We start from the raw sequence: 15,326 nt of genomic DNA, 5'->3' as shown, positions 1-15,326 counted from the left end.
AGGTACTGAGATTCCACTTTGTGTTGATGATACCAATACATGTCACAATAAGCCTACCTTTAACCTTCCACCAGACCTACTTATTGATTGTATGGGTCACAATAATTATGTGTCATAGCTATTTAAAATGTAATACATGTAAGGGGTCCCTTCCCTAAGTGATAATGTGTTAATGCAAGTACACCATGATCGCTGTACCCACCATTTTTATTAATCCTTTTTTTCATAGAAATTACTGTCAAATTCTGTCTTACTCAGCCAAAACAGGCCTGCTTTCTGCATTTGAAATTTTGACTTATTTATGTCTTTCACACTCTTCTCTAACTACTACATTCTTTTTAAACTCACAGTCTTACTGACAATTATAGTAAAGCCTGTATTCCACAGTCATATAAATGCCACTTAATCATCCTTTCTTATATCTTCCTAACTCATTTATTCAGGGCTGGGTCAATTGCTAAAGATGTTGATAGGGTATGTTATTTTCAATTAGCATAACTTTAATCTGTATTTTTTTTTGTTAAGAAATGCATGTGATGTTGACAGGGGAATTTAGTACTTAGTGCCAAAATTAAATGCAATCCAGTGTGTAAACTACATTGCAAAGCAATGCATATGCAAGTGGATCATTTAATTTTGGCAGAGATTTATCATGTCAAAATTAACAACATATCTTCTAAATGATCAATTGCTTTTCACTATGACACGCAATTTTCATGTCAGTTTGAAATGCTATATAAAAATGCATATTGCATTTTTTTAATTCATGTCCATTGACTGTGTGTCATAACTAAAAGCAAAGCACATGCTTGTATTTCACTTAGTGGAGCCTCTGTGTGCATTATATTTCGATTTGAGACCATGCTTAAATCATATAAACACTAAACAGAATAAAATGCCAAATTAGCATCAAAAAGTGGGGAAAGAGGCATTCTAATCACGAGCGTGTTCTGCTTGGAAAGAAAGCGAACAGGGAGTTGATAAAGCTGAGGTCTGTTTTTTCATTGAACAGGAGGAATCTGGAAATCTAAATAATAATTTCATTTTCTTCTTTGTTGAAGGACGGGCAAAACTATAAAATATTTTTTATAACAGAAGGTTAAAGTGATGGTAACAAATGTTACATTATATTTAGCATTTACTTATAAACCGCTAACAACACACGCACATTTTTCTATGAGATCTAAAACCTACTTTTTGCCATTTTGATTAATTGCTCTACACTGACAAAAAAAAATTATAATCACCTCCAGAACACAGAAATGTTTACTATTGGAACCCCTCTTCCCCAACTGTTGATGCTCCTTGCCCCACCTCTTGACACTAATTGGTCATTTGTTTACATTTAGTTTTTGCACAACTGAAGTGTGGTTCCAAGTCAAAATTCAGCACACACGGAGCCCTGTTAAGCAAAAAGCAACATGTCTGCTTTGCTTTTAGTTATGATACACAATCTATGGGCATGAAACAGAATGCAATATGCTTTAGTATTGAAATTCAAATTGACATTAAAATTGATTCTGTAGTTAAAAGAAATCAATAATTTAATTGATATGTTTTTGATTGTTATGTTTTTAATTCTGACATGATAAAACCATGCAAAAATTAAATGCCAGTTGTGCATATGAATTACATTTGAATGTAGTTATATTGGATTGCATTTCATTTTGGCATTAATAATCTTCCATAGATATGATAATACACCAAGTAGAAAGGGAAACAAAGAAAGCTTGTTGGGAATGTGCCTTGTATTCCCCAGCAGATGGCAGTATGCACACATTTGTTAGGACAGCAATACCATGTAACTCAGATGCAAAAACCTGCTGAAGAACAGAAAGGTTGCATTTGATTTTCTCTCAGACACAATCATGTTCCTGACTACATAAGACTGATTAGTAATAACATGTTACCATATTGGCTGTCATATGTTGAACAGTAGCATGGATGAATTAGGAAACTGTTAAGAGGAAAACCCTGCTACTTGACGATGGATGCTCACTGAACCAAGCCCTTTTACTCACCACAGAAAGGTGTCCATTTTTAGCCTTGGCTATCAATAGCTCCGAACCAGAGGTGAAGTCAATGATTCCTTCTTTCCCATGACCAACAGTAAACTTGATGCTGCATGATAATGAAATATATATAGAGAGAAATGTTTTAATATTTAAGTATTTGTTATTCATGTTTTATTACAAATGCTTTATTGTTTACCTTTTATTCTAAAGAGTGAATAATATTAACAGAATTTTTTTTCTGTTTGCCATGTACATTTATAATATTTTGTGATACTCTGACAAGGATGACATATCTTGTCACACAGACATCCTTAATATGATTAGACAGGTCCAGTAAATGGATGACTGCACCATGTCTTGTAGGGCGGCATGGTGGCACAGTGGTAGCGCTGCTGCCTCGCAGTTAGGAGACCCGGGTTCGCTTCCCAGGTCCTCCCTGCATGGACTTTGCATGTTCTCCCCATGTCTGCATGGGTTTCCTCCAGGTGCTCCGTTTTCCTCCCGCAGTCCAAAGACATGCAGGTTAGGTGCATTGGCGATCCTAAATTGTCCCTAGTGTGTCTGCGTGTGACCTGGCGCCCTGTCTGGGGATTTGTTCCTGCCTTTCACCCTGTGTTAGCTGGGATTGGCTCCAGCAGACCCCTGTGACCCTGTGTTAGGATATAGTGGGTTGGAAAATGACTGACTGACTATATCTTGTTACTGATAGCATGATAACCAAAATTGCAATAAAAGAAGCTCCTAATTTCATTTGAACTAAAATACTGGTGTTCTCATCTTCATCATGGTCCCCAAAGAATACAAAGAGAATCAGATTTTATACACAACAGTGAAATTTTTCTTAATGGAAAATTCCAATACAACATTCACTGTATTTGTAAGAAAATGTATGTGTACGCTTATATTTTAGTGATAACCTCCTCCAGCAATAGTAACATTGAGAAAATGTTTTCTTCACCTGTATGTCAATCTTTACCATTGGCTTAGCGATATTTTGGTCCATTCCTATTTATAGAACTGCTTTAACACGTTAAATATTTTATTTCTTTTATGAATTTCTTACTCAAAGGCATGTCGCAACATTTCACTTGAGTTAAAGCAAAGCCTGGATAAGTATATTTCTTTGGCTTCTACCATTATTCTGTAGATTTCCTTGTTTGTTTCATTGTACGTCATGAAGATAGTTTTAAATTCATCTAATGAATTTACAATTATAATCCATAAATCATCACTTCCTCTCTGAATGTAAAGGACTTCAACATAAAGAGTACAAAGCAGCCCCAAAATATTGTGCTTCACTAGCAGGATTTGGGTCTTTCGATTGAGTACAGTTTTATTTTCATCATGAAATTCATGATGCTAAAAAGTTCCACTGATTTTATTTTGCCACACCAAATTCTTTTAAGAGCCTTCTGAATCATTGTAATGGCCTATGGATAATGTGAAACTAGAGTTCTTTTTGTAGAGGAGTAATTTCTTCTTTTGCACTGTTCAATGCACACAACTCATATTCAGTGCTCTCCTAATGACAGAACTATAAGAACCTACATTTGCCAATTACCACAGGAGTCTTCTTCATCTCTTGAATTTGTGTTGAATTTCCAACATTGTATACACATTATATGATTGGCCCATGATGTACTAATGTGGACAAGGTATTAAGGAATGACATTGCAACCGTTTTTAGCTTCATTATCAGCAAATAATCTTTTTTAAACCTCTCAGAAATTGTCTTTGATCATCACATAATTTACTTTTTCAACCATACTGAACTCTGATGAAAATTAAACTGTTGTACATATACAGTATATATTTATTGATATACAGAAAGGTTGCCGAATACCTATGTGTGATCATCATCTTTTTTATTGGTGTATCTTAATCAAGCTCTCCAGTTAACAGGTCTCATTATTCTACAAATTTAACACGAAACAAATCAGTAAATGTTAGATCAGTGAAGTCAATGCAATCATTAAAAAAAATAAATCGGGAACGCGCTCCCCTCGACTTTCTCATATACTGAGATAGAGGAAAAGGTAATCAAGATCACTTCCAGAAGCGTGATATATTTCTGAAATATCAGGTGTCTTTGTTTCTTATCATAACTAATTTATAATAGTGACACACAATCATTTATCTCTATGTATAATCAAACTTATATGAAAATATTTTTGCACTTAGGGAGGTCAAAAACAGTAGTGGATTTTTTTCATGATTACATATGCATTACCTAGATTATGTGCAAAGTAAAAAGAGTTATATAGTCACTGAAAACATAGAAAAAGTGTTAGTATTATATAATATTTGTTGCAATAATTTCCTATAGGTAAAACTGCATTTAGCTACCACTTAATTATGATAATGATGGCAGAAATAAAAAAAAAAAAAATCATAAAATGAAATGTATTACCAAGAACATGATGGGGACGTAACAGCTTATTGTTCCCATTACATCTTTATATTTGCTTAGCATGTTCAATGTTTACACGTTATTGTTAAACTGATGGTGTATAAATTCAAATAAAATTAATAATAGTTATTGAAATTAATATGTGTTATATTGAATACAGTTTTTAATATGGTGTAATTTATATTTACATGATACAAAAAATTTGGATGGCTGTTTAAATAAAATACTACTTCTGGTTGAGTAATTTTTCTCAAATTTCTATCTGTAATTATAACTATAGTTCACTTGAAAATATGCAAAAGTATTTAGTTAAAGTACCACTTCTGGATGCCGGCAATTGCCCAAAAGTTGATAGGATAGTTGAAAATTTTTATTGACCTATGTCAAAGCGTTTTTGAGTTATGTTTACACACAGGCAGACATAATTTCAAAAATGGTATTTTCGGACTCAGGATGGTCTAAAATGTCATAATTCATCAAAATCTCAAGGTCTAACTTTTTCACGATTCCTATACTATATATACGAGAAAGTAAAAAAAGTTACAATTTTGGATCAGCTGCATACAGATAAGTGCTTAAAATGGTCTAAAATTAGTCTAATTCTTTTTATTCTTATTTTTCATCTTCTTAGTATTTTATTCTTTTTTGCTGCTTTTTATATTTTATTCTTATTTGTTCTGTAAAACAAAAATGATTAAATATCAGACATAAGTGATCATCAAAGCAACTTTCTCACCTTCCTTGGTTTATGTTGATATTGTTCACCTTGTCAGAGCATATCGCGATTTTTGTCAGAGTCTCAATAACATGATCATTCTGAAGGATCACATCTCCCTAGTAATGAATCACAAAAACAAGAACTATTGCACTGTAAACAGATGTCAGTGAGACAGAGGTTTTTGCACTGTACATTACAGTGCCTATAGGAGTAGCACAGCACACTTAAAAGTCAGAGGCAGGGCTTTCCCACTTCCCATACCTTTTGCTTGTTATCTTCACAAGACACATGAAGGACAAAAACACCATCACTCAGGGAGCTTACAGACATCCCTAGAAAAAATTACAAAAACCCGGTTAGTATCATAAAAAAGAGAGAATGACAGCCAGCCTTAAACTTAAGAAGATTTACCTTTCAAAGTTGAATATTCTATCCTCTGTTTAATTTTGGCTTCTTCCACAATGAAGGCACTGTTCTGGGTGAGCAGCAGTTGTCTGGACCTGGCTTTATAACCCTTGCGGTCATATTTGGTGACTGGGACTCCATACTAGAATTGGGCAGAAACATGAATAAGGACGGACAGAGAAGAGGGGATGTGTATTTGAAACCGACTGATTGATATATCAGTTAATAAATAAACTATGAATGATCAACTTGCATTCAAAAGAAATGACAAGAATAGGAATGTAATAATCCTCACCTTCATTTTTTCATTTCCCAGTACTTGAAGAATTTTGGGGTTGATGTCCTCACTACCTGAAACCACATGCCCACGAAAGTGGAAAATTAAAAAGACTGTATTCTCTGAATGTGTTGGCCCAGCGTTAATATAATTCTGGCTTTCATGTTTAGAGAGTGACACCTGGGCCCTGAATCTACTGTAAAACAAAAAGCAAGGCTCAAGTAGGTTGACTCTTCCTTCTCAAAGGCCACTATACAACGTTCATTAGTACATATAAACCTTCAAGTGCAACTAAACAATACCTTGGGCTAAATTGTGAAGATTAGACAACATTTAGCTACCAATTTCATCTGTAATATGGAGTGGCAAAACAGTATATAGGTCGGTGAAAATATGCAGACTTCTGTAAAAAAAAAAAAAAAGGGAGACCAATCTTCTAAGGTTCCTGGCACAAAGTCATTAGTCCACTTCTCTATGATTGCACTAGTTTATCAGCCCCTGTTCTAAACTATAAAATGTGGACATAAAATATGTAATATGGGTTCTTACACAAGACAAACATGTTAGTAATGATAACCAAAGTATCCCAGAAACAGGTAAAAATCTCTAGCAACTAGGCATTTAGCCAGATTACCAATAAAAGTACAGTATAATAAATACAAACTTCACACATTACTAATTAATTAAAAGTTGTAACACGGCTACGTACCAACACGTGTATTTACAAATAGTTTAGGCACACTCTGAGGATAGTTGTCTTTCTTATCTTTAAAGATTTCACTGGCAATGACCTTCTGCTCAAGCTGCAACAGAGAGACAATGGAATATTAACAATGATTTATTGTTGATGTGCTTTTACAAGATTTTGTGTGATTATATAACACAAAGGTGCTGAAAAATACCTGGTTTTTCCATTCTGGATTAATTCTCTTGCAGTAACTCCAAACCATATTTTGCATGCACATTGTCCTGAGCAGCTCAGAAGCCTGTGAAACATGTGCAAAAAGAATATTGACAAGGTTCTCCTTATTTCTTTTTTCACAAGTTTATTTTATAAGCATGAAAATCATAAAAAAAGTAGTTGCTTAAAGAAAACCATTATTTTTTATAGTTTGCTAACAAAAGATTTATTAGTCCCACATATCCAGAAATGTAGAAGCTTTATGTTTTATATTAAAGTGTTAACATTGGTATTTTTATAATTTAACTATAGAGCACAGGTGTCACCTTTCATTTTTTATTGATAAAATGAAACTTTGTAGGCTTATTGTCAGTGAACATGAAAATACAAAAATAAATAAAATTACCTTCAAATATTATTTCACTAATAATATATGTACAAAAATATTTATCCATAGTACATATGGCATAAAAGAAAATAAAATACTTCTCATAATTACAAGCTGTTATCGTGTTTTTTTTCTCTCCTGTGATGTACTTACCTGAAATAAAGCTTAATTTAAAATAAAAGTAGCTTTCACCATTTATCTTACAAAAAATATACATATTTTGACACATTGATTTAAATAATTGATACTGGTAGTTAAACACTGCTTAATGTAGATATACATGCACTTTTGAATTATTTTTGCACATATGCTGCCTGGACTACTGTAATACCTCACATAAAGGAGCACAACAACTTAATTACCATAACGCTTACAAAAGCATAAGCTTAAAAAAAAACGTTTTTCTTGATCGTCCATCTTTACATGTGATTGGGCTTAGCTAATGGTAATTCTACTTCTAGCCAAGGACTGACACTGTGAACTAACACCTCTCCTTGTTTTCCTGTTGCACAAAGAATGATTGATGGGCGCAATCCCAAGACGTCCTATTCGGTCAGGTCTGCTGAACCCACCTCTTCCTGTCCACTGCCCTGAAAACCACCGCATTTCCCATTCTCAAGTAGTCATATTTTTGACTCTTGTTAAGAAGAAGACTTCTCGTATTTATTTTCAGTTTTGCTAATTTCAATATACGGGGATTGCTTCGGCACCTCAACTCTTTTTCATCTTGTTTTTGTCCTTTATTACAATGGTGTATTCGGCAGGATTTAATATCAAAGATGACTGAGCAGATCTGACTGGACAGACATCATGGGATTGTGTGCGTCAATCATTCTTTCTGCAACAGGGAAACAACGAGGTGTTAGTGGACAGCTCCAACACGTTGGCTAGAAGTAGAATTACTGTTACATAAGCCTTGAAGTTGTTTCCCATTCGCACATTTGTTACAGCTTAAAATGTCAGTCTTTGACAGCACATATATCAAATAAAACTGAAAACAGCCTGCTCAAACCTCAGTCAGTGCTGGTGGTGGTGTGGGCCAAGATTTGTCTAGGACATTCTTGGGCAGATTACGCCGCAGGTTCATCAGAAAAGAATAGCGCACATAATCCAAGAAGTACTCATTCTCTGGGCAGCGCATTTCATGGCGGTAAATGAACCCCTTAATAAACCTGTAAGAAAACATCAAATACAGATTTCAACATCTAGTAATCAGTTTCCAGTTGTTTAGTTAAACAAATGTGCCTCATGCACTGCAGTTTAGTTGCAATGTGTTATGTCACTTACACAACTTTGCAAGCAAAAAAAACAAGCTGATGGCTCACCATTACATGCATTGTCTCACAATCCCATATATTAAGGATTACTTTCTTACTGTTTAACTTGGGCTCATTATCTTTAAATAGCAGCCTTTTTTATTTCTTCCATATGTAAACAGTGGTTATAATCTTTACCAACCCTGCTATAACACAAAAGAGTCAGTGTGGAAGTGTAAGACCCAACATTTGTTAATACTAATACTGGAACTATTTATCAGCTTCTCTAAACGCTGTTCAGGGTCATTCAAGGACGTCTAAGCATTCTTTTCAATATAACATTGTCCTGGGAATTGTAAGCAAATATTTCAATAGTGTAATCTTTATTAATTCTAGTGTTAAACTGTGACTTTGGCAGATGTTGAGAGTGACATACCTGCGGATAGTCTCTACAGCCCATTTCCTACGTGCGGCTTTTCTTCTGGCCAGCACACCTCGCCAACATGCCTGAATCAGAATAACTAGGATCAAAGTACACAAAAGAATCCTTTCAGAAATGCTGACAGCCTTTTTAAACAAATGCTACTTAAGTGTATAGGATGATTTTGACAATAAGTCTAATTGTTAGTAGTGAATCCATTTTAAAATATTAGTCATTTTTAAAACTATAGTACTGTAAAGTTTTACTGATGAAATTAACATCTCATAGCAAATGCAACAGAAGGGTGTACAGTAATAGAAAAGACAGATATACAATGGGCTATGGCTACTCGATATGGCCTAAAAAATAAAATCTATTTTTTCCACATGTACACACAAAATTACTGATTTAATCAATATATTTTTCATTAAAAAAAACTAAAGAGACATTATTCTAATAAGTTTTGCTTTTATTTTAACAATAAGCAAATATAATTTCAAAGAATGTCACAAACACCCCTTAACAACTATTTGGCTTTAAAACTGGAATTGTTCCCTGTATGATGCCTAGCCACATCTCACAGTTCACAGTCATTGCCATGAGTAAAGTGCAGAAGATAAATTTCAAGATATGGAATCAAAGCATAAAACAAACTAAAAAGAATAAAAATAAAAAAGTGCCACCTGAAAAAGTGTCTTGTATTGTTAAAAACGTTTCTAAAGAAAACACTTGGTAATTATCAAGTAAAATCAAACCTGAGGTGCTTTTAAAGTTATTTTTTTAAAAAAAAAAACAAGGAATACAAGACGGTCTACTGCCGCTGGGTTGAGGCATGGCCTTTAGCATGTTACAGTGTGCCCCCCAATAAAGACCATCTCTGATGGGGCACTTGTATCAGGAATGTAGAGATATTTCTTGGCCAGATTACTATGCTTCGGGAAGCTTGCTTCCATCACTGACATGGATCAGTGTCTTGGTCTGAGAATATTACGCTACTATTATCTTATTTTAAAAAGATGTTTTGGGGCTGCCACTAGCTTGCCCATCTCGCAAAGCTACATACTTCTCCCACATGGCTGCATGCCTCTGACAGAGATTAGAATTAGATTATTAGAACAATCTAGACGAGAACAGGCCATTCAGCCCAACAAAGCTCGCCAGTCCTATCCACTTGTTTAATCCAAGAAAACATCAAGTCGAGTTTTGAATGTCCCTAATGTCTTACTGTCTACCACACTACTTGGTAGCTTATTCCAAGTGTCTATCGTTCTTTGTGTAAAGAAAAACTTCCTAATGTTTGTGCGAAATTTACCCTTAACAAGTTTCCAACTGTGTCCCCGTGTTCTTGATGAACTCATTTTAAAATACAAGTCTCGATCCACTGTACTAATTCCCTTCATAATTTTAAACACTTCAATCATGTCACCTCTTAATCTTCTTTTGCTTAAACTGTAAAGGCTCAGCTCTTTTAATCTTTCCTCATAATTCAACCCCTGTAGACCTGGAATCAGCCTAGTCGCTGATGTTTTTTAGATGTTTGAATAAGTCTGTTGTGCTGCTACCTTTAGAAAGGCCTTACCAAGTAACAGTAGTTTGTTCAATGTCTGACTTTACACTGTCAGTTTTAGATAAACTTTTTTATACTTTTGTTTGATTTTAATTAGAAGCAGAAAACATTCCATGTAGTCAAGTCAAATTTAACAAATCAAAGTAAAATTCAACCCCCACCCAAAACTACTCTACAAAAGGAGCAAGAAAAGAAAGGTGTCCTTTTCCCCAAAATGGAACCTTATTCTAAAATGTTATTGATTAGATCCTACCATATTTAAAAAAAAAAGGTTTTGAAAAGATCCTCTAAGTGAGAATTTGATTTTTTTCCCCAATTTCAAGTAGTATAGAACATCAGTTGCCCTAAGAGTGGTGGAGTGGGATTCTTCCAGTTGAGAAAAATAAGTCTATGTGCTAGTAGTGTAGTAAAGGACATTACAATTTGTTTGTTATTCTCCACTTTAAGGCCATCTGATAGTACACCATATACAGCTAATAATGGGTTTAGAGTAATTGTGACACCAGGGCTGTCTGATAGGCATGCAAAGACTTGTCAAAAATGTTGTTAATTTGGTGCAAGCCCAAAACATATGGCCCAGTAAGGCTGGAGCTAGATTGCAAAATTCACAGGTTGAATCTTGCCCTGGAAACATTTTGGACAATTTTAAATGCAATAAATGTGCTCAATAAAAGATTTTAAGTTGAACAATTGAATGCTTTGCACATATGGAGCTTGAGTGTGTTCTGTGCATGGCTGCTTTCCACTCCTTTTCTGAAATAGTGAGTTATAGATCCTTTCCCCAATGTACTCTGGGGTCTTTGAAAGGAAGAGACTTTAAAATATTTTTATAAATTATAGAGATGCTATCTGAGTCTTCGGGACTGAGCAATAATTCTTCTGGAATAGAACAAGGTGGAAAGAGAGGAAAAATTAAGCAGGTTATGTTTAGCAAAGCTTGAAAGTAGTGGAGAAATTGTGTTGATAAGAAGTCGTATTTGAAGCATAACTGTTCATAGGTTGCAAAGACATTATCTGAGTCTCTAAGTTTTTAATCTCAGACATTTTCCAGACATTGAATAGTGTATATGTTTGAGAGGGTGGTTATGTAGAGGTGCAACAGATAAAAGCTTTTTTTTGTCTTAAAGTGCTTCCTAAATTGGTTCTATATTGAAAGTTAGGTAGTGCCATGCCCCTTCTCTTGGTCGTTGAAGAGTCACCCTTTGGATGCGTGGATGTTTCAAATTCCAAATACATTAAAGTTATGATTGAGTCTAATTTCTTAAAAAAACGATTTGTTAATGTATATGGGGATGCTCTGAAATAGGAGGAGCAGCTTGGCAAGGACGGTCATTTTAACAATGTTGATTCTCCCTGCTAACGTATGGTGAAGGGTAGAAAATCTATAGTCGCATCTTGTTTAATTTTTTCCACGCAAACAGCAAAGATTTGTTGAAAAAGAGCTTTATTTTTACTTGTAATATTTACCCTTAGATATTTAAACTGATCTGCTAAGATAAATGGTAAAAGATACAAGCTTTTCAAGTGTTAATGCATGTGCTGTCGTCTTGCAAATAACAATAATACGGCATCAATTAATGCCATTTTTTGAATCCATAAATTGGAATCTACTGCCTGGCTACGTTTTTAATTACATCATATTGTAAAGTACTGGTAACATGCAATTATTTAACGTAGTCTACTAAAGCATATAATTGCTTTCTATTATCAGTGTTATTTTGTAATATGAGTTACTGTTACAAAAATATTTAACAAACAAAAATGTGATAAGTGACTCTTTGATGAAGTACATATCTTAAAAAAAATTGTAAAATGTTTATGCCGATAAACTAACTCCCCAATGGTAGAATGTAATGTCATGTGTTCATTTTCTAACTTGTTACTATATTGCTTTAGGATTTTTAATTAAAACAAGTCCACATTTTTACTCATCAGTGGCAGTTCTTATTTTACTATTGTTACTAATAGTCTTTAATTAGTTTTTACTATTTTGATTTCAAAATCTGGTTTATGACAAACAGAAACTGTCTTTCAGACAGCTAGAAAGAAGATCACTCAATCAAAGTACACTTCAAACACACAATCACTGAATGCAAAGAAACGGAGAAAGGGAAGGGGATATAAAATATACTGTAAAGATGTCATGCAATATTTATTCTGCAGGACCATCGTATCACCTGATATCATCTATTCACACATGTGGACAATTGGTTGATTGAGTCAAATTGTACAATTCTTTATCTGAAATTCCAGGTTCTTGATCAACTGACATTTTCTGATTGTGCCCAAACAAAGGTTAAGAACTTTCAATAAAGCAGTTTTAAGTAAATGGAATGTCTTCTATTTTATTCAGTTCTTTTACAGAGGTTCTGTGTATTTTTGCAGGCTATTAGCTTGTTTGGTCACGTGTTTTTGGAAGCGTATGCTTAAGGTATAGGTAAAACTTTACTGCACAATTAATTCAGCAAGCAGATTCATCATTGGGACCGATGAAGTGATTATGGCAGAGCAACGTTCATATTTTGTTTTAATTTTTTTTTTTTTTTAAAAGTGATATAAAAGTTTATAACATAGAGAAGAAAAAATGATTTTTGAAATCAGTTGTACCTTCAGCAGTTAGGCTGTAAAATGATAAAGAGTAATCCCATAAGACATGAAACAGGGTCACCATTTCATTATACTGCCTTTTTTTTTTTTTAACTTGTCACATATTTATATTATTACAGGACTGTTTTATTTTTTTTATTCAGGGGTAAAAACTTTACCTTGACCTTGAGTTTCTAAGAGTCACATTCTGACAAATAACTAGCATATTTTTAATATTTTAAATAATGTTCCACAAAGCAGAGGAGAAATATAAAAATAATTAAAAAGCCCATCAAGCTCACTTGTTAGTAAATCACCACTGATACAATAATCGTGTTCAGCCTTAACCTTGAATCTGAACAAAGTACCAACTTGTATAGTGTCACTTCGGAGTGTGTTTCATGCTGACCCATCCCTATGTGTAAAGAAACACTGCCTCCTGCATTCTGTTGTAAAAGCCCTTCCCATATCTCACTGACTAATTTTAAAAAGTAAGATTTAAATTTTCTAGTACCTTTTCACTGAATGGAAATTCACTGATATTTACTTTAATTTCCATGCTGAGTTAGAGCTGTCCGCAATTATAAATTGTATGAATAGCAAAATGTATGTCTAAAACTGCAATTAAAATTTCCCAAAAGCCAACAACCATATGGACAACCACGTTTTTTATATTATATATATATATATATATATATATATATATATATATATATATATATTCAGTTTCCAAGAAAATATTACTGCCAGCCCAGCTAGAAACATTCTTGCTGTTAAACACAGACACAGCTACAGTACAATAACATAATAGTCCCCGAATTCATAAACGTTTCACATTTTCAAGTAACCACAGCTCATAACTATTCTCACTGGAAAGAACACTTAACTTCAAGTGACGGTGTTCAACAGAGATCTAGAAAATTAGTACCAAAGAAATTACACATATAATAAATGACTTCCAGGAAAAAGAAAGAACAATCATTAAAAAGGTACAGATAATATACAATGATAGAACAGGGTTCTACATTTAGAAAGGGAAGTGTAAATTTGTTTTTTCAATTTTGGCATCACCAAACTGCAAATACAATTTCTCAGAACTCATTCCAATAAATCAAGATTAGCCTCAATGGCCACTTTACAACTGGTGGTATCCCACAATTCAAACAGAATAATTTCCTCTGTAATATAATGTTTTCAAGTTGAATTGATTGTGCTTGTTACTCCTTATGACCCAAGATGTTCCTATTTCATAGCAAAGTTTAAATAAAACCATTTAATTTTATTAAACTACATACTTTGTAATGCTTTCATAGCATTACAGTCTATTTTAATGATACAGCATCAACAGTTGCATAGCTGAAATAAATTTGAAATTTCTGAAATGTGACATTTCTGTAGACACAGATAGGATGGATATATTATTGAAGAGACTAAATGAGATGACTAGAATGAAGTCTATGATATAAATACATTTATTGATTTGGTCACAGAACAAAAAAAAGTTTCAGTTGGTTATAATAAATAATGCTGTATATTATCATTTAAAAATCAGACTTAATTCCTCTTGCACACAATTTATTTTCTGTTTCGTGTACTGACTAAACACTTTCTTTTCAGTACAGTAAATTTCTTAGCACTCATGTCAGTCTACTCTCCATGACCACTGCACTTTTTTATTCACATGTATCAGAATAAGCTCATGATTTCAACAAAAGAGGAGGTCAAGCATTTTTGTGGCCACATTTTTTCTCTCAAAAGAAAGCCTTCTTGAAAGCTAACTGTGTAGGCTTTGTTAGATGCTGTTGGTGTCATAGTGACTACTTGTATTCATTTTTTTTTTGTTTATGCATTTTAAGCAATACCCCACAAACAATCCAGTATTGTTTGCGTCACTTAGAGTACAAGTGTTAACCCAATAAATTTAACTTTCTTAGCAGGAAAACACTGAAGTCTATATTTGTATCTTAATTCAAATGGAATCTTGACTATGCATGTCCAAAGAAAATATAAAGCTAGAGTATAATAGCTTAGGAGTTGGTATTTCAAGCTCAAAACCTCTATTAATCCTACACTGACTGTAACAAAATGTCTTGTGCCTTCCACAAAGAGTAGTGGACACCCTGATGTATTCATTTTGCCTCAGAAGTCCATTATGTAGTCAAGAAAAAGGTAACACTGTGTGACTATTTATCCCCGTGGGTACATGTTAAGTCTCTAAAGTGCTACATAGAATTAAAATATCAATTGAGAGTGTGTGATTGCAGCTTATTTTTTAATAAACTAGTTACAGGAACACAGACATATTTTCACGTTAAGCCTTAAACTCTTGAATATGCTAAGAAATTACTAGAGATGATGATAATATAATGTGTGAAAAAAATT

General features: G+C 33.7%; 1 protein-coding gene across 6 annotated transcripts in view; it reads right to left on the bottom strand.

Moving 5' to 3' along the window:
* Positions 1 to 15,326, bottom strand: part of LOC120531589 (unconventional myosin-Ic-like) — a 169,872-nt gene that overhangs the window by 4,485 nt on the left and 150,061 nt on the right. For all 6 annotated transcript variants that reach the window (XM_039757128.1, XM_039757134.1, XM_039757132.1 and 3 more), the window contains 9 exons: positions 8,807 to 8,891; positions 8,127 to 8,286; positions 6,728 to 6,811; positions 6,535 to 6,628; positions 5,844 to 5,899; positions 5,555 to 5,690; positions 5,405 to 5,475; positions 5,162 to 5,259; positions 2,022 to 2,121 (listed from right to left, as the gene is read on the bottom strand). In XM_039757128.1, coding sequence (XP_039613062.1) covers positions 2,022 to 2,121; positions 5,162 to 5,259; positions 5,405 to 5,475; positions 5,555 to 5,690; positions 5,844 to 5,899; positions 6,535 to 6,628; positions 6,728 to 6,811; positions 8,127 to 8,286; positions 8,807 to 8,891 — 884 coding nt within the window. The remainder of the gene's footprint in view (positions 1 to 2,021; positions 2,122 to 5,161; positions 5,260 to 5,404; positions 5,476 to 5,554; positions 5,691 to 5,843; positions 5,900 to 6,534; positions 6,629 to 6,727; positions 6,812 to 8,126; positions 8,287 to 8,806; positions 8,892 to 15,326) is intronic.

The sequence above is a fragment of the Polypterus senegalus genome, chromosome 6, assembly GCF_016835505.1.
Source record: "Polypterus senegalus isolate Bchr_013 chromosome 6, ASM1683550v1, whole genome shotgun sequence".
In the NCBI taxonomy this organism is placed as follows: Eukaryota; Metazoa; Chordata; class Cladistia; order Polypteriformes; family Polypteridae; genus Polypterus; species Polypterus senegalus.
This window is presented reverse-complemented; position numbering and strand designations above follow the sequence as displayed.